The following is a 19,106-nucleotide window of genomic DNA, read 5'->3' as shown; positions in this document are numbered from 1 at the left end:
ACATCATGCAGCAGCTATATCACTTTAATAAATCATGTTACCTTTCACTTTTCCAGAGGGACTTGAGTGACCTCGACCTGGAGACTTTGGCTCCTTACATCCAGATGGACGGCGAGGACTTCCAGCTGAATCCCATCATCCCAGAGTCGGAGCCCATGGAGGGGTGTCCAGCAGAGTCCATGGGGAGCAACGGCAGCCTGCCCCAAACACACCAGGCCATCCAGCAGAGCTTCAGCAACATCGCCAGCCTCTTCCAGCCGCTGTCCTCCCCGCCTCGGCCCCAGGGACACTACCAGCACCAGACAGCTGCGTCCTGGACTGCAGGGGAGAAGAGAAGCTCCAGTCAGGGGACAATGGACCCCCGATACATGATGGGGCACATGCAGAATCCCCCCTTACAGGGCTCCAGCTTGCACCCGTCTGTCCTCGATGGGTGTCAGAATCTGCACTGGCCCCCGGACCCTCTGTTAACCTACCAACAGCAACCGCAAACCACCAAGGCCTGCCTGATGGACAGTTTGTCAGGAGAGAGGCGCCCGTCCTGCCAACAGAGCATGCTGCACATGCGGAAACAGAGGTGACGTTACAACCAGCACACTGCAGTCACATATTCATACATTAGAGAGGTTACCAAAATACAGAGTTTTTAACGCCTCGCATTATGCAGTTTCCATTGATGAATGCGTTAAAAACACATTAAATCTTAACCCTTTGAAACCTAGAACGTCGCTTTCCTTGTGTTTCTATCAGATGTCTTTTTATTTCTTCTTTCTATACTTTACCTTTTTGTAATTGTGTTTTATCTCTATTATTTCATTTTATTTGTATTTTTATGCCTTGTTTGTTTTTTTTTGGTCTGGTTCTCTGTAGTTTTTATACTAACAGTATGCATCTTTCATTATTTGTCCTCTGCTTTTAATTTTAACTCTGCCCTTGTTTCCGCTCCTTTGTAATCAATAGGTCTGTTTGGCGCTCCGTTGTTGTATCTTTATCTCTGTATCCCATTTCTGCTTGTAAATTCTATTTTTTAAGGTGCTATAGAAAGAAAGTTGTTTTTATCATTATTATTACCACAAGTAAATCTTTGAACCTGAAGCAAATTGGTGCAATTTCTTTCACAAACATGGAAAAAAACGCAATGAGCAACTTGGTTATAAAAGTTTCATAAATTGCAAAAAATCAGTAGATTAATTTTTTTTTTTTTTAAAGCGAGGGAAAAACTATATTCATAATAATCACAATTACATATTATATAATTTTTATTTATTATTATAATTAATTTGTCTGCTTCTACCTTTTTCTGTGATAGAGAAGTATTGCTGTGTGAATACGGAAATTAAAAGTATCTTCGGTTCAGTTAATTTTCTATCAGGGCACAGTTGGACATAGATATCAGTTATCAGTTATGTTTGTAAGGTATTTATAATTATAATTATATTATTAATTTATATTTGTTTATTTAACATAAACAGTATGTTTATTATTTGTTTACTTATACTCACCAAGTTTACTTTCTTTATATATAATCATGACACATATTTTGAAGTAGAAAAGTATGAGATTTTTACTAATTGTTTGTACTTTTTTACTAAGTTCTTTCGTTACTCATTGCCTTCATTTGATATTTTTGAAAGAAATCACAATAATTTGCTCAGATTTTAAAGGGTTAAACAGCTGGCTGACATCAAATTTGAATGCTGTGTTTGTGTCCGCAGGTCCATTGACAATTTTGTACAAGCCTACAGAGACATGAGTCCAGCCCGAGTTGCCATGGCCAACAGTATCAAGCGCTCCTTCACTCAGATGGCCCTGGTGAGTTTCTTGAAAAAAAAAAAAAAAAAAAAAAAAATTATGTATATATAGAAATATTTACACACACAAGGAGCTAATTAAGTAACTATGTTTAGGGTGAAAACACGCCATCAGAAATCATATGGAAGAAGATGAGGGGTGACGGCTGTGCTGCCATGGATCGCTCCCTCAGTACAGGATCACTGGCAGGTATGAGCTCTGTTTGCTGTGCGTGAAAAACATCTCACGCTATCATCTGAGAACTGTACCTTTAACGTCCCCGTGTCCCCGCTTTGTCTGTGTCTCAGTGTCAGAGATGGGCAGGATGATGCCGGGCAGCATGTCCTCATGTCTCAGCTCCCTGCAGCAACACAGGAAGTCTCAGTATCCTGGAAACGGGACAGGGGGCACAAATGAGAAACCTTTTCTTCAGAAGAGCTGCAACTACACAGAGTATACCATGCTGCCTGTAAACAAGAAGGGTGACGGTGAGCTGACTTTACTGTTTACAAACCAGTGTTAAACTGCCCGAAAATACTCAACTCAGATCAATAATCCATTGGTAAACTAATGTATTATAACGACAACTGCCAGTAAGTACACTGTACAAAAAACAATAATAATTCTGTCATAGAACAGTATGTCGAAAACACTGAAAAGTCTTAGGTATAGCATGCTGGAAAAAAATCAAATATCATGTCTAAGAAACTGAAGTCTTAGTATAGTATGTAGAAAAATTTAAAAAATAAAATTCATACCATAGTCATTTGAAAAAAGTCATAATATACTATGTCAAAAAAATTAAAAATTGTCAAAGCATGACGGTAATAGCACGTCAAAAACAATAATAAAAATGAAAAAAAAATCATAGTATAAAAATATCAAAGTATAGTCCGTAGACATTTAAAGTCTTAGCATAGTATGTCCAAAAATATTCATACTATAAGTTGATGAAAAAATAGTTTCTCACAAACATGTTTTAACAAATTTGTGACCAAAGTTGGAGATAAATATATCTGAATTATTAAAAAAGTCTCAGACCTTTAAATTTAACTTGTGGAAATTGGGAGCAAAAACAAAAATGAATTATTTATTATTTTTAAGTATATTTTTGTATATTTTTGTCTGTTTCCAATGTGAGTTGTGAGAATCTAATTTTGTTTCTCTTTATTTACTCTCTTAAACATCAAATTAATTTCCAGATAAATATGAAAAGTTGCCTTCTGATGAAAAAGGCCAAAATCTTCACTTGTTTGCGAGAAAATACATTTTTTAGATCGCAACCACAAATAGAAATCAACTAATGAAAATAAGATCGTCACGCTCTACCTGCCTGCTTGTTTTCAATCATTTCTACACAAAATTTTCTCCCATTATTTAAAGATTTTCTTTTTTTTCTAGGTATTGCTAGTCGTTTGCTGGGCCCGTCGTTTGAGTCCTCCTGTCTGCCGGAGCTGACTCGTTACGACTGCGAGGTCAACGTCCCGCTGCAGGGCAGCCTGCACCTCCTCCAGGGCTGTGACCTGCTGAGAGCCCTGGACCAGGCCACCTAGAGCCCCACATCCAAATCTGCCATAGACCTGGACTAACTCCCAACCCTCAGCCTGCAGCCCGAGACGTAAAGTAATAATCTCGAAGATTGTCATTGAAATGACCGTTAAGTCGCCATCCATCACTGAATGAGGTTACAGACGGCGACTGAGTCTATGGCCTACGTTGAGCCTTTGTATCTGCAGTACTTTTACAAACTGGGTGTCGAGGGCGACGTTCCCCGAAAAAAATCACACGCGGCGCACAGTCATAATTAATCCGCTCTGCACGCTCAGAAACATACTCCAAAAAAATAAGCTGATGTATAAGTTCAGCAGCCGGGTGTCAAAGCCTTATTCTGCCAACAAACCGCACCTATCGCCACAGGTGCCGCCAAAGAGAACGAAACGGAGATCTTCGAGATTGCGACTTTAAATCTTTCTTTACATTTGTACCTCTGGGCTGTCTGAGAGTCCGGAGGCTAAGCTACCTGTGGGGGACGGTATTCAAAACCACATCCTGCCTTATTTGGCTCCCCGCACTCTGTTGCCGAGATATCAGGGTCACGCCACTCGCGCCTTTTTTTCCTCTTGACTCAAACAGACGCGGGTCGAAACAACAGAGTGCAAAAGTCGCCCTGCATCGCGCCGGCCACACAGATATAACACGGGTCACTTGATGAAAAAAAAGGGGGACAATTAACTAACGAGTCAAAATTATGCAACACTGTCAAAAAGTCTTGACGCCGGGTCGGTGTAAACATCTCCGTGTCGTCAGCGGGCCCGGTCTCCGCCTCCGACCGACGCCCTGATACGAACTCTATGCAGCTCAGCTCCCAGACCTGCCTTCTCTTCATTGGCTAACTTTAGCTCGGAGGAGAAGTATTATCTGCCTAAACACTGTGTTCTTTCACTTTGTGAAACCAGCAATTAGACCCAGCCCACTTTACGAGCTCCAGTCAAAACCTTAAGCCACAGTTGGGTATCATGATTTGTAGCTATTTTATAACAAACAAGAGTTTTTAACAAAACGCGCTCTGATTCTGCTTATAGATTCACCTCAAAAAAAAAAAAAATAATACAGCTCCTGAATCACAAAATTTTAGCGTAAGACATCTAAGTCGTAAACATATTTAACTAAAGTTACAATAGTGTATCAGGGTGCTTTAAATCAAATATACAGAGCCGATTAAAAAAAATAATACTTAGTATTTTTGAGTATTTTCCTCGTAAATGTTTTTTGTGTAGTTTAATTTACTGGAGCTTTAAAGTCATATATTTAACGACTCGTAGATTTACGATAAAAAACATATTCTTAGTCACAACGTTGCAAGAAAACTTTTTTTTTTCACAAAATTGACGAGAGAATTGCTGTATATACAAGAACACCGTTAAATGAACAACTGTGTGATATTTTAACAAATGTATTTATCGTCTGACTGTCTTTCAGTTCACTTTGCGGGGACGCAACGTCGCCGTTTGTTCATTAACACGAATGAGCAAAGCTGGGGCTCGGTTTAAAACCTAATAAAGAAAAATAAATATCTTACATATATAAAGACTGTCTTGGTGTAATTTGATACTAAGTAATATAAAATAATGTTTCAACCACCTTAATACACCACAAAGTTGCCCCAACAAACATTTTTTTTTTTGTAAATTTGTGATTTTATTCTCAGACAACTTCTGATTTTATTCATTCAAATGTGTGATTTAAATAACATTTTTAATTTTTACACTTAAAAGCTGTCATAAAATACGGGCAACAACAAAACCCCCCACAATTTTTTCTTGTAAATTTATGATTTTAATCTCACAAAGTTTGATTTTTTTCATGTTAATGTATGACTTAAATAACATTTTTAATCTCGAAAATTCTGCGTTTTTTTATCTAAATCGGCTACTTTTCCACCAGTTCGCTATTTTTTAATTTTCACTTACAACCACACTTAAACGCAGTCGAACAATATGGTCCCTTGCCTAAATTAAAAAAAAAAAATTAAATCACGCAATCTATTTTTTTTGTAAATTTGTGACATAAATCTTGGGGAATTTCTGTTTTTTTCACACAAATGTATGACTTAAAAATAATTTTTTAATCTCTGTAATTCTGCGTTTTTTTGGTCTAAAAAGTCAGTTACGTTTTTCCGCTGGCTCTGTATTTTTTAATGTTTACTTGCAGCCACACTCTTTCGCTTATTTAACACTTTGTAACATATGATAATGTAAAGACACATTAAAATTCCTCTTCTCTTCGTCACATTTCAGTTTTATTTCAGTCTCAAAAGAAAAGCTGAAATTCAGAATCAATAAGCAGAATCAGAATAAAAATGATACCTAACACAGACAGACACGCCAGTCTTTTCGCCGCCTCAGTCTGTCTCACCTGAGTCGCTGTAACATCGTGCAGCAGCCGACTCACTGTAGCATTAATTCAGTTTGGGTCGTTATATTTTAGCTATTATAATAAGTCTATTTTTCTGTTATTGAACTGAGACATTTTAGCTTCTATCAGATCTCCTGAATCAGAGGAATACTTTACCAGAACTGCTTTCTCATTTATTCTTCATGTTCTTACTCTACATACGAGATTTTTATTTTTTGTGTCTAACTCACAGACACGCTAATAAACATATATTGCAATACATGTACTCTACTGTAAGTTAAGTTTTCTTTTTTTCACTTCTTAAATCTTTGATTTATCGAAACGCTCGTCTCTCTCGGTCAGGTGAGTAGCTCATGTGACCACAGGGTTTGTTTTTCTCTTATTGTGCAATTATTTCATGGAGCTAAAAGCTTATTATAGCCGGCAACGTAGCTCGCCTTTTTCACCAAACTGATAGCTTGTACAAAGGATCTGTCTCACATATCGCACACACTTGAGAGTGGAGTGTATGTTTTGTTCTTTACGATTAGGACGAGGCCAGTTTTTCTCGTATTCTCGACACGGCGCGGCTGCCGATAACAGAAAGCTTTGATACAAAATATTATAAGTCGACCTAACACACGTTAAATTAGGAGTGAGGTCTTATTTTCAAACTAGAAACTGTAATTTTCACCCGAAATGATGCCAGTAATCTCATAGACAGTCGTGTAAAAAAAAAAAAAAAAACAATTTCTCTCCTTTCCTGTGAGTCAAAGTATTTTTTCTTAATCTCACTCTATTTTTGGAGGTAATCGTCTTTGTGTGGTGACCACTTTAAGAGTATGAATTATAGAGCTTTGTTCACATCTACGTTACGTATTTAAAGAAAAAAAGACAATGTTGAAGATAGTGTTTTTAGTGTTTGTGTTCTGGTACTTTGTCCTTATCTACGCCTGTAGATGCAGATGGATCAGATCCCTTGCTGTGCTGTTTTCTCGTGCCGTTTCGTGTTTTTTTTTTTTTTTTTTCAGAGTTTTATCCCTAAATATCCTATTCTTAAAATATCTGTTGGCTGGGCAGTTTCTGTTTTTTGTTTTTGCTATAGGATGATATAAAAGTTCAGATTAAAGACGAATATCAGTTTCACTTCTCAGATATGTAGCATTTTGAATATTGTAAAGAAGGTGAAGTTGCCACGTAATTAATCACATAGTTTTCAAGTTGCATATATAAAAGCTACGGTGCTTTATAGACCATGTAAGTGTCATTTTAGTATTGCATCTCTTGGATCCACTAACACTATATTTTGATGTTTTCTGTTTGATGTCATGCTGAAAGTTTCTTTAAAGTTTGTTTTAATCTGTATAATGTGCCTTAACGGTTGTCTCAACACATACTGACCCTTCAAGCGCACAGTTTGTTCCCTGCAAACCTGTAGATGACTTCCTTTGACTCCGGGGGATTTACTGAATAAAATCCCAACTTGACATTGAATGTTAACAACTTAACCCTTTGAAACTTGAGGAAATTGTTTATTGAGAAAAACATGGCAAGAAGGCAATGAGCAGCTTAAAAAATGGCTTAAAAAGTTAAAAGAAAAATTACCTGGAAAAAAACAAAAAGAAAAAAGAAAATGACCTTAAGTAAGCGTTAAGAATAAAAAAATATTTTTTTAAATTATGTATAATCATAAGAGTTTTTCTCTAGATTAAAAAAATATCTAATAATTTCCCCACAGCTAATTTTCATGTCAATTTCTTTGCAATTCTTACAATTTTTTTGCAGTTTTCTGGACAAAAAAACAAAATCAAATCAATTTTCTAATCATCTATAGGTTTGGACACTTTCACAAGGAATGTGTCACAACAAAACTGATCCAGGCTCTAAGGGGTTAACTGCAGTGTCACAGAGGAATCGCAGCATTTGTCGGGTGCATTTACCTTTTGCACTCAGAGTTCAATGTCACAGTTGGGATGATTTTCGTGACGGCCCCTCGGGTTTCCTCAATCGCCTCCTCTGATTGCTCCTTTAGATCCACACGAAACACAAAACAGAAGAAAACAGTCCTTTAGATGAAAGCAGAACCCTGTTAGATCCCCTGGTGATGACGAGCCAAAATTGTAAAAGGTTTTAATGGAAGTGGATTCCCGAGCTCATCACGTGACCTGACAGTCTGACTGTTGATGAAGCTGCTTGTAGGTTTTTAGGTTCAAATTGAAAAAGATTTGACTGAGCAGTAAAAGTTGTCAGAGAGGACGGCAGTATCCGACAAATTTGCACCTCGCTTTTTTTCACAGATTGCACAAGTTTAGAGTCCGGATCGGTCTCTCGTGGTCACGCAAACCAAATCTTGTATTTTGATTAAATGGTGGTTCAACATGCTACAGTTTCTCCTGAAAATGCACGCACAGAAGCTTTAAAAAAATCATTATTTTACAAACGGCATCTTGTTTTCATGGTTTTGGCTGATAGTTACAATCCTATTTTTCAGTCCTGAATTGCTGAGACGACAGAAATGAAGTTCATTAGAGCAACATGATAATTAAGATCTCACTGTAAAGCTTTCTGGCAGCGAACTTTGTGACCTAAATGTTATTTTAAGTGATGATTATACAGATCAAATATATGGGGATTAAATCCAAGTTCTAAAAGAAACTGTCACGATAAACAAGCCCAGTCACCACATCGTCTGTTTTTCCAAACCACAGATATTTACATGCACACATTAGCTGATACCTTAAACTTTGCAGCTTTTTTTATGTTTTGACAGGTTTAGGCACAAACCTGCTGGAAAAGCCACTGTGCCTCAGTAGAAAAAAACACTTTTTGTGCCTAAAAACTGCAGAAAAAGCTGCTTAAAAAGCAGTAAGATCCCACTAAAATCACAGCTGGATTTGTTGTGTGTTGGTCTCAAGAAGTGGTCTGCCATCCCCTCCACCTCGACATAACAAAGTCACTTCGATAACTTTGATAAGAAATGTATAAAACGTGCAAATGTGACAAATTTGTGGTTTGCAGAAACATGCAATGCCAACATTTTCTTCAGGCGACTGTGCTGAGCAAAGCCACAACTATGGAAGCCCATTTTCCCCACAAACAAGGAAGAATGCAGAAACAACCAAACAAACCGCCAAAAAACAGAGATCCTCTTTCAAAATTATGACTCGAGTTAGAATTGGCTGATATAATACTGACCGAATAAACTCACAATTTTAGATTTAGTCAAAACTGTGTCGAAGTCAAATTTTGACACTTTTTTAAAGTTTAAGTTTGATATCTTACAGTCAAAGTTGGGACTTCTGAACAAGTGAAAATGTTGATTTTCAGCAATTTTTTATTTTGTAATTATGTCATAACAGTGGCTCAGTAAATCTGACTCCTTCCCCTAAATCTAAAACCATATTTTGAGATTTATGAGGCTGAAATCTAAACTTGCATCATACGATTTGGACTTTAGAGAAAAAGCACATTGAACACGACTCAGATAGTCAGATAGTCAGTCAGATATTTATGAACAAGTTAACCCTTTGAGACTTGATATTACTGTGATCCAGAGAGGAGATAAAGAGGTAAAGAAACAGTTTGAGCAGTTTTGGAGATTTAAAAAGAAGTGATGTCGTGTTGAGTAAAAAGAGAGATAAATCCTGCTCAGCCTGCCCACTGACGCACATCTCTCCACTCCTCCGCTCGACACCTCAGCTCGTCTGTTTCTGCTCTCACTCGCCTTCTTTCCCACTTTTCTTCGAGACTCGAAAGCCAGATTTTCACTCCTGATATTTCAGTGATTACTTGAGATGAAATGACGTTTTAACATTCCTGCACATTGAGCGATTCCTCTATAATATTTAAAGACTACAAAATGTTTTTCGTTCTGAATTCTGATCGGTTATAAAAGTAGTCGTTAAATGGTTCAAGAAAAGCATATTTTTAAATTCTTATTATTGTTTTTACTTATTTTTTGGAGACCAAAGAGGTTTTGGGGACGACATTAAGTGTTGTGAAAAATACACGTGAAAGAAAAAAAGCACCTCTGATGGATATTTTAGCAACTGATGAGATTTGAGCTAAATTGTGTTAATGTATGTGCAAAGAGTTGGCTAGATGGAAGTCGATTTAAAAAATTAAAATCTAGGCAGAGGCGAAGCCCCGCTCCGGTTTTTAACTTTGCGTCTGCTGCACGAGCTTCAGCCAGACAATCTAAAATTGTTTAGAAATTTTAAGTCATTTTACAGCTTTTTAGGAGATGTAGTTTTGTATTCTTACATTGTTTTATTATTGTTAAAATTAGGTAACAGCGTTACAGTGGACATTTGTTTATCTCAGAATATTAAACTTTAACAAAAGCGGTAGGCGTCAGCATTTAGAAAGACAAAATAAAGACAACTCTGAGATGAAAAATCAAACATTATTAGCACAGATGCTAAAAATAAAAATGGACGGGGCTTCATCTCGATTTAAACCCTAGAAGGCCAATCACCAGTCCTAGCGCTCGAAAACTGTGCTGCTTGAAGGGTTCCCCCCCCAAAAAATAAGTTTGAAAAGGTGTTTGAGTTAAACTTTTCATACTTTGCACTTCCTCTTTAAAGACAATATCAGCATTTATTTTTCGTGTCTCATGTGACAACAGGGTTTTTGTTTTTTTCCTTTATGGGATCCATGTTCAGCTACTTGTATTCTGTTTTTGCCAATGTCATACAGTACAGTTATATTATTAGCTTTTTTAATATGCTAAAAATTCATATTGATCTTATTATTATCATATATTGTTATCATTGTTATTACTATATGGGGAATTTAACCCGATAAGAAGTTTGTGTTTCTGCACTGATATCTTATTATTAAAGCATACTGACCTTACCCTCTCTCACTGGTGTCACCTGTGATTTATTGATTGACGTTTTATGTTCTGATCAGAGAAATTCACCCACAGAAACAAGAAACATGTCGACTATTAACTGTAAAATACTAATACCATCTATATCTAAAAAATAATCAGAAATATGATGCTGCTGTGTAAAAACATTCATGATAATTTTACATTAATGGAACTTCGTTTTTGTATCCTTTCAGCATTTCAAACTAAATAGTTAATCTTTAAATGAATGCCTAAAGTTCAGTCCAAACACAGAGATAAATAAATACATCATCAGCATAAATATGGTTATTTACAACATTTAAATAAGTGTTAAATAACAGAGGCCCTAGTACAGAGCCTTGTGTCACCCCCTAGGCAAACTTAAGCGTTGTATTAAATTATTGCCGCTGAGGAAAAACCTTGCATCAACATCTGTGTCAATATAACAGTACTTTATTTAACTTTATTATACAAGTACTTTAACTTTATTTATATATGAGGACTTTAACTTTATTTTAACAGTTTTTAAATTTTATCAAATCATCAATTTATCGTTCTTTTAACTTAACTGTAGCAGCATTTTACCTCATGATAACAGTACTTTATTTGATTTTATTCTAACATTACTTTAAAAGCTAAATTTTAAAAGTAGATATGTATCTGGTCTGTGTATCTTCCGTTCATTCAATTATTCAATTCTGACTGGCAAACTAAAAAACTCGTGAGACTTTGGGGTTTTTGTTTTTCTGTAGAAACCAAATATTGAAAAAAGAGTGTTTTCTTGTTGTGTGTTTGAAATAAAAAATCAAATAAACAATTAGAGCGAGCAGACATTCAGAGGCAGCGGCGGAGAATGAGAGCGGAGTGGACATTTGGGGACTTTAAAAATTTGTCTACCTAAAAATACAGCATCAGTGTCAGCGGACGCTGTATTGAGTGTTTTCAACTTTAAGTTTTGTTTCAGTTGGATCACGTGACAGCCGCTACTTTCTGACCCAAACAGCTGACCGGCGGCGGATGAAAAATGTAGTGCCAAAGGAAAAAGCTGTGTGAGGGCGAAAATACTCGAAAGACAGCGTCCACTTAGATATTGATATTGATTTTTTGGTAGGTCTTTTTTTAAAGTGGCTAAAACACGTTTTGATACCAACCCTGGGGGGTGCGCGCAACGTGTGTTTCTGCAAACGGGAGCGCGCAGACCAGCAGCTGTACAGACTGCACATCAGTGTCTCATACAGCCCCACTTCAAAAACACACAACTGTCCTTTTAATGAGACACACAAGACGCGCTGCCTCCCTCTGTCACTTTTTTTGGATGTGCGCTGCTTTCGTTACCATGGATACTTGTTTCACTTTCTGCTCCAAACTGTGCGTAAAAGTTACCGCGACACACACAAGTCTTCAGTCTGACTGCAGCTCCATCAGAAGCTGAAGTCGGTCTTAACTCTGAGCTCTAAAGTCTCTTTACAGCAGCTGTTCGTCCAGTTTGTTCACTCTGATACCGGAAACATGTCTGAAATCGTCTCACCTGTCGGCGCCGAAACTGAGCGCTAGTCTTCTAGCTGCGCATGCGCGAAGTAAAGTGAAACTATAGGAAATGAGAAAATAAATAATTAAAAACAAAGAACAACGTAAAATTAACTAGTTATTTTGTTTTTGTTTTCGTGGTTATTTGATGTTTCCTTTCAAGCAAACAAGAAAACGCACGTCTTTTTTCAATATTCGGTTTCTACGGAAAAACAAAAAACGAGTGTAAATTTTAGTTTGCCAGTCAGAATTGAATAATTGAATGAACGGATGAAACGCGGAGCGTATGTCAAATAACATATAACAACATATAATATTATCATAAAATGATCTATTTGGTTTGTCTGTTTGCAAATGTTGCCATGGATACGTTGTACAAAAACTAATCTGCTGTGGTGGAGACGCGTGCGGAAAAGCCGCATTTCTGGTCGACGGAGGGAAACACACAGACTTGAATATCAACAGGTTTTTGGATAACAAGTTTGTGTGTGTTTTAGTGTATTCTATTTCATGATAATTTTTTTTTTTTTTTACTTTTGTAAAGTGTCTTTGAGTAACTTGAGAAGCACTCTATAAATAAATAAATGTATTATTATTATTCAATTATTAAAATTATTTATTCTGATTATTATTATCATTATTATTATTTAATATTGCAGGTCTGACTTTTGGTAGAAAACTGCAAATAATCCTATTTTGATGTAAAGAAACTAAATGAAAAGCGACCTCAGCAATTCTACTTTTCCATATTTTGACGTGAGAAACGACATGTTAAGGCGAGTAAATCAGAGTGTGCACAGCTGCATGTAAGCAGAAGTATTAGTGGAATATTAATGTTCATTCGCAATGTATTCAGCTTAAGTAGGAATATTGTCTTTTTTGAAATAAGGACCAAAAAACGCACTGTTTTGTGTATGCCATCAGAATTAGGGCATCGATGTGAGCAAAGAAAAAGAAAAGCCAAGATTATTTTTTTCCAGTCTCCAATTGTTTGCTGCTGATTAAAAAGCTTTTCGATCAAAGTCTGGTCTGCTTTCCTGTCCCATGGAAAACACGTTTCAAAGCTTTTACTCCACCTTCGTATTGTGCTTGATGTTTTTGTTTTGGTTTGTGACGCAAATCCTCTATTTGACTTGGACATACAGAGACAGACAGACAGAGACAGATTGGCACAAATAAATAATAAAACTGGCATAGAAAGAAAAACATTCAGACTCGGTGTCTGCTACCTGGCGTCTGCTCATCCAGGTACCGGTGATTTTCGGCATTTTCAGGACCCAACTTGAAATGAGAACAACCTGGAGAAGCAAACAAAACAAAAGGTCAAACTACAGTGCCAATTCTCAGGTAGACAAGTGTGGGAAAGCGCTGGCAGAAGGTGCAGCTGCAGCTTATAATCGTGTGCCAACACATCCTGCTGTCTGTTTATCAGCCAAAATAAAGACATTTCTGAGGGTTTTCGGGGGTTATTTATGCTTCTTCCTTCCTCCGCAGGGAGACAGGAACCCAAACTTTGTGGGCACACAAAAACGGGTATGTGGGACAATCAGATGGTAACGAGGGTAAACAGCATTAACACACACACACACACACGGGTCGCATCCCTTTGTTGCAGCTGACTCAGAGCCTTTTGTTTCTCTCAGGTGGGGAGTCAGGAAAACACGGTGGAGGTAAAAAGGGAGGAACCGGCGTCTCAGGCCGACGTGCTTCCTCTCCTTTCAGACAAGGAGAGTCTTTTTCCAGAGTGTGCTGCAGAACTAATCATGCATCAACTAGAATCATCATCCATGTTTGTGAAAACATGAATGCTTCACACACATCTTCCTTCATAATGTAAAAATCCACAAATCTGCTAATAATGATTTAAATATCTCAGGATTTTATGCACCATCGAAGGATATGTTCAGACATGGCACTGTAGACCACGCCACACCTGTCTGCAGGCTGAGTTTCAACTCATATTTATAAAATATGGAGTAGGGCAGTAATACTCAACTTATGGCCCGCGGGCCAAATGTGGTCCCTGATAGGTTGCCGGGAATCCCCGCAAACATTTTCAAAATCACAATTAAAATAAAATGACCAGGATATTTTTGGTACTTTTGGTTTACATACGGTGCCAGAGTGCATAAAACAGCATCAACACAGAGCTTGTTTATCAAAAGAGTATCACTGGAGGATCCCCCGCACCGCAGAGGTCCTAGCTAAGCTAAGCTAGGCCCTAATGTCCTAAAATCCTGGAAACTTGTTAAAATCTGACCAATGACCTAAAATCTGAGAATCACCTTGTAAACCTAGAAATGTTCTAAAATCATAGAAATGTCCCAAAGTCCCAGAAATGTCCTAAAATCCTACAAATGTTCTAAAATCCAAGAAACGTCCTAAAATCAGAGAAACTTCCTGAAATCTGAGAAACATGAATCGGCGGCTGCGACTGGCCTCTGGCCTCCTGCCATTTTGCAGGTTGAGTGTCCCTGCAGTGGAGGGTCCCTGCAGTGGAGGGTCCCTGCGGGGTCTTGTTTTAATTTTGGGGTCCATGACCAGAAAAACATTAGAAGCCTCTGCGTTGCACCAAACCTACGTTTATGAAAAAAAACGTTATGACCTGACGCCCTGTCAAAGACTTTTTATTATGAAATCAATAACTTCCAATACTTTCCAGGAAAATGACGAGCGTTTCTGCTGAGTCACTACTGAGACACACCAAACAGACAGCTGAGAGACAGACACAGAAAAGCTGACCCACTCTGTCCTCCATCAAACCGCTTTTCTGTCCACTCATATGTCTGTCCTCCTGGACCCTCTGCATGTCTCAGGACAGTTGTCCAATGAGCTGATCCAAGGACAGCTTGTTTATGTTCTGGTCCAATCCCAGGACACCGAGCTGCTTTGACTGGGACTGACCCCCCCGATGAAGCCGAAATCTCTGTAAACAAACATCCAGTTTCCCATGTTACAATCAGAGACCACTTCTGTTTGGATTCTTAAATATCAGGACAGTCTAAGTATGCAGTGCACTGGGGGTTTGACAGTTTGCTGATTTATGCTCCTCAGAGGACAAACTTTTTTACTTTGGAAACTGAAACTTCTTTTACAGCTGAACAACAAAAAACGAAAGAAAGTCCCAACAAAACTTAGAATTTTCCAGAAAACGAAAGTTCAGCTTAAAAAGACCCAAAATAGCAGCAAAGGTTGGTTTTCACTGCTGGGACAGACAAGATTGACTTTTGGGTTTCCATTAACCCTCAAACTGCACAAACTGTTATTGCGAATAAAAAATGCACCTGATGGCTCACCTGGCTCACATGAAATCGTATTTCAGGCAATTCGAAAAAGCCATATTTTGCAAAACCGTAATGGAAAAAACTTTTTAGTCTTTTCTAGGTCACATGATGCTATGTCTATGAGCTTGAATCCACAGTTCCTCTGTGAAATCGTGGACTATCAGCTCCCAGAAATCCCTCATACGTGTCCACTCACACGTATAAGAGGCTCGCCTTTCCATTATTACTCGCATAACTACGTGGCCTTGGATTGGAAATAATGACGGCTAGTGCGGTGGCTGCAATAGAAATAAAGCTGCTAATGTTTTGAATATCCGTCACCATGGTTACTGGAAAAAGAACATCACACGTGGTCATCTCACAATTGTGTTTTATGGACATTTCGAAAATATCGCAGAAGTTTTGCAAAGATTCGTAATGGAAACCTGCAGAGAGATCAAACCAAACTCAGGAGGTCCACCAAGTCTCCTTCAGGCTGAGAGACTTGATGTAATTCAGCAGCTACACTAACAAAAGCCTCCAAATCAGCCATAAAGCTGAATCAACGCCTCCCTGAAACAGCTGCAACAAAAGCTGAACGTCACAGTCTTCGTGACGGATTTACCGCGGAGCCTTTTGTATCAGACGGCATTACCAGCGACCCGGCAGCCTGTCAGCAGGGTTTCTACGAGGCTCATTTCCCCTCGGCTCACTGTTCACCAGATGCTAAATAAAGTTTATGAATATTGCACCTTTCACAGATAAAATTCACAAAGTGTTTTACATTAAAAACAGAAGCATCATAAAGCAAAATAAAAATAAAAGAGTGGTGATAATCAGCACAGAGCTGACACGAAATCACAGCAGAGAGCCAGACGAGAGCAGAGACGCTCAAAATAAAACTGAAAAGTTAAAAAAAAACAAAAATCCTGTCAGCTGCTTCATAAAGTTATCAAACGAATCGAGGGATCGCATTAATAAGGGGAGAATAATGTGGGCGAAGATACCGATTATTAGTAGTTAATAAAACAGATAACCGACATTTGGGACCGATATGCATTTACAATAAAAATGAAAATATTTTTGTCAATATTAAGAATTTGGACTTTAACAAACAAAAAGCTAAATTTTAATCAAAACCGAAACTTTAAACATCATGTGCATTATAACTTTTTTTTTATTATGTCAAATAAAAATTCAAATAAAAAAATGAATAAATAAAAATGGTTCCCTGAGGTTTTACGAAGTAAAAGTTCCTCCTATTTTGACACTTATTCATTTTATCAGCACTCATTAAAATAAAACGCTGATAAAGATAATCTGTAAAATGCCAAATATCGGCCTCGATAAGCAGCCAGGTTGATAATCTGTACAACGCCAACGTGTTTTCGAGTGATTACACGTTTATCGATAAACGAAGCACAACGCAGAATTAATGCTGCCGGCTGAGAATATTAGTGAGCATAAAACGCCATCATGAGCCTGTTTCTGCCGTTTAACCTCTATTTATTTATTATTATTCTTTGGCTACACACAGTTTAACTCTTGAAAGTCTATTATTAACATTTTAATATAACTTGACTGCTCAACATTAGCAGCTGTTTTTAATTTATTTTCAACCAGATTATTTAGGTGGATTACGTATCTTTGCAGTTTGTGCTGCAATCAGAGACTTTTCACATTTAAACCTTTGAAACGTGAGCAAAATGCTTTGATTTCTTTTTTTTTTTTTTTAAAAAGGGAATAAAGGCAATAAGCCAAGAAAAAGGAAAGATGACAAGAAAATGAGCCAAAAAACAGCTGAGAGAGAAAAAAAAATCTTCACAATTCTTAAAATAATTTAATTAAAATTGTGTTACACAAAAATGAAAAATATATATAATATAAATTATATAAAGAAATATTGAATAATATAAAATATATTTATTAATATTATCATATTTTAACACTTTAACATTTTTTTTTGTTTATTTGTTTTGTGTGGGGTTTTTTATTTTTCTTTTTTTTGTGCTTCAGGTAATTGTTTCTTGTTTGAAACTTTTTTCTTATCTTTTTTTGCTCATTTTTGGGTCATTTCTGAAGTTGCTCATTGCCCTCTTTGCATTTTTTTTAAAATTGTTAAAAAAATGTTTTTGAAAGAAATCGAGCCACTTTGCTGCAGTTTCAAAGGGTTAATTGACCATTTCATGAGCACACGTTTCTAATGTTAAACTGTTTGTCACGACTAAAGAAGAAAAAAAAGTTTATCCACAAAATTTTGGCTGAATAAAAAGAAAAAAAAAAGTTTTATACGTGTTATGGGTCCACGTCTCCCGAATCTCATCAACAGTTCATTGTGCGACCCTGATGAGTTCGGTTGTTTTTGGGAGACGAACATTCACAAGAACAACAGCAGACTTTTATAAATCAGTCAACAAAATTTGGGATGTGGGCGACTCTGGAACCGGACGGCTCTAACACAATGGACATCTTACATCACGCAGTAATTGACAAACGGATTGTCCCGTGTCTCTTTTTTTACGCTCTTTGTTTTTCTGTGGGAATTCATTCAGAAATACAATTATTGGCCAAATCAAGCCGCTCCGGCTCACAATCGTGTTTTTCAGCGATTGTTCTGATCTGGGAAGCACGAAGACAAAAGGAGGTTACGCAATGATTACTCAATCCTCCTCCAGTTTGACCCCTTTGGATCCCAGTTTGGCTCCATCAGGAAAAGGGCCAAAAATAAGTCTTGTGATGGGACGAAGCGCAGAGAGGGCCGCTGATTATTCACTATTAATAAACAGCAAAAGCAATAAAGTTGCAGAGGACTGGACGTCCCTGACTCGTGCTAAATAAACACATTTGTTACGATAATATAATAAGTGGTCGGGATGGATGATGTTTTCTGTTCCTGCTCCTCGGTTACGTAAGCGATGAATAAATGTGGGACAAAACTGCAGCTGAAGCCGATAGTTTAGGTTTCATTTATGATGCTGACAATCAGCTGTTGGACCAACATTCAAATGCTGCACAGCTGCTGTTTTTTCACATCTGTTCATGATGTCTGCAGCATTTCTGCACGGTTGCAGCTGCAGTAACTTTGGTCGTATCAAAGTTCATGAGATTATATTCCAGAGAAAAGAGAGAATATAAACAGTAACGTCCGTCGACTGGCCGACGCACGTGACTATGAGCCCCCAGATCCCCTTTTTTGTTATTTGGGTCTTCTTTGGTCGCGTTCGCTCCTGATAGTCCAGGGACTCGGTTTGCTTTCACACTGCAGTTTGTCAAACGGACGGAGAGGAGTAAACACGGGGTTCAGCTGACTGCTGATGGGACAGTTTTTGCGTTTGTCGTCGTGCATCATCAGGACTCACGTGTGAGTGACATGCAGCGCTTTAATGCTTTTAGAGTTTATATTTCTTTATATTTCTCTCCAATAAACGCAAAAACCCAAAAATAATCTAAAAATCTAAAAACGATCTAAAAATTGCCAATTAAATTTGTCTTTATCGACTGATCGTTTCGGCACCAATCACAACGTGACGTGAAGTCATGACGGCACAATCAGCAGTGCGAACGTTTGCTGAACTCGTCTGTCTGCCCTCTCTAACCCTTCAACAACCTCCACAGCACTTCCTGTGCAGAGGGGAAGCTCACAGACCGTCAGTGTGTGTGTGTGTGTGTGTGTGTGTGTGTGTGTGTGTGTGTGTGTGTGTGTGTGTGTGTGTGTCACTGATGTTAATTTTTTATCTATAAGTTGGCTTTTCAGTCCAAATTAACGAGATATTAAC

At 37.6% G+C, this 19,106-nt stretch overlaps 1 protein-coding gene and 1 long non-coding RNA gene across 2 annotated transcripts in view; one reads left to right on the top strand and one right to left on the bottom strand.

Annotated features, from left to right (window-relative positions):
* epas1b (endothelial PAS domain protein 1b) overlaps positions 1-10,549 on the top strand; it is a 95,743-nt gene extending 85,194 nt beyond the window's left edge. The window contains exons 12-16 of the mRNA XM_088086203.1: positions 57-577; positions 1,716-1,812; positions 1,908-2,001; positions 2,100-2,279; positions 3,193-10,549. Of these exons, the coding sequence (XP_087942329.1) occupies positions 57-577; positions 1,716-1,812; positions 1,908-2,001; positions 2,100-2,279; positions 3,193-3,344 (1,044 nt within the window). The 3' untranslated portion in view covers positions 3,345-10,549. The remainder of the gene's footprint in view (positions 1-56; positions 578-1,715; positions 1,813-1,907; positions 2,002-2,099; positions 2,280-3,192) is intronic.
* A 2,746-nt stretch (positions 10,550-13,295) lies between these two features.
* The window catches only part of LOC148187629 (uncharacterized), an 11,685-nt gene continuing 5,874 nt past the window's right edge, over positions 13,296-19,106 (bottom strand). Inside the window, exon 5 of the long non-coding RNA XR_015778424.1 lies at positions 13,296-13,365. This is a non-coding gene — a long non-coding RNA (uncharacterized LOC148187629). The remainder of the gene's footprint in view (positions 13,366-19,106) is intronic.

The sequence above is a fragment of the Plectropomus leopardus genome, chromosome 13, assembly GCF_026936395.1.
Source record: "Plectropomus leopardus strain MGB_pleo_1.0 chromosome 13, ASM2693639v1, whole genome shotgun sequence".
NCBI lineage: Eukaryota > Metazoa > Chordata > Actinopteri > Perciformes > Serranidae > Plectropomus > Plectropomus leopardus.
The sequence above is the reverse complement of the archived record's forward strand: the minus strand, read 5'-3'. Positions and strand labels throughout refer to the sequence as shown.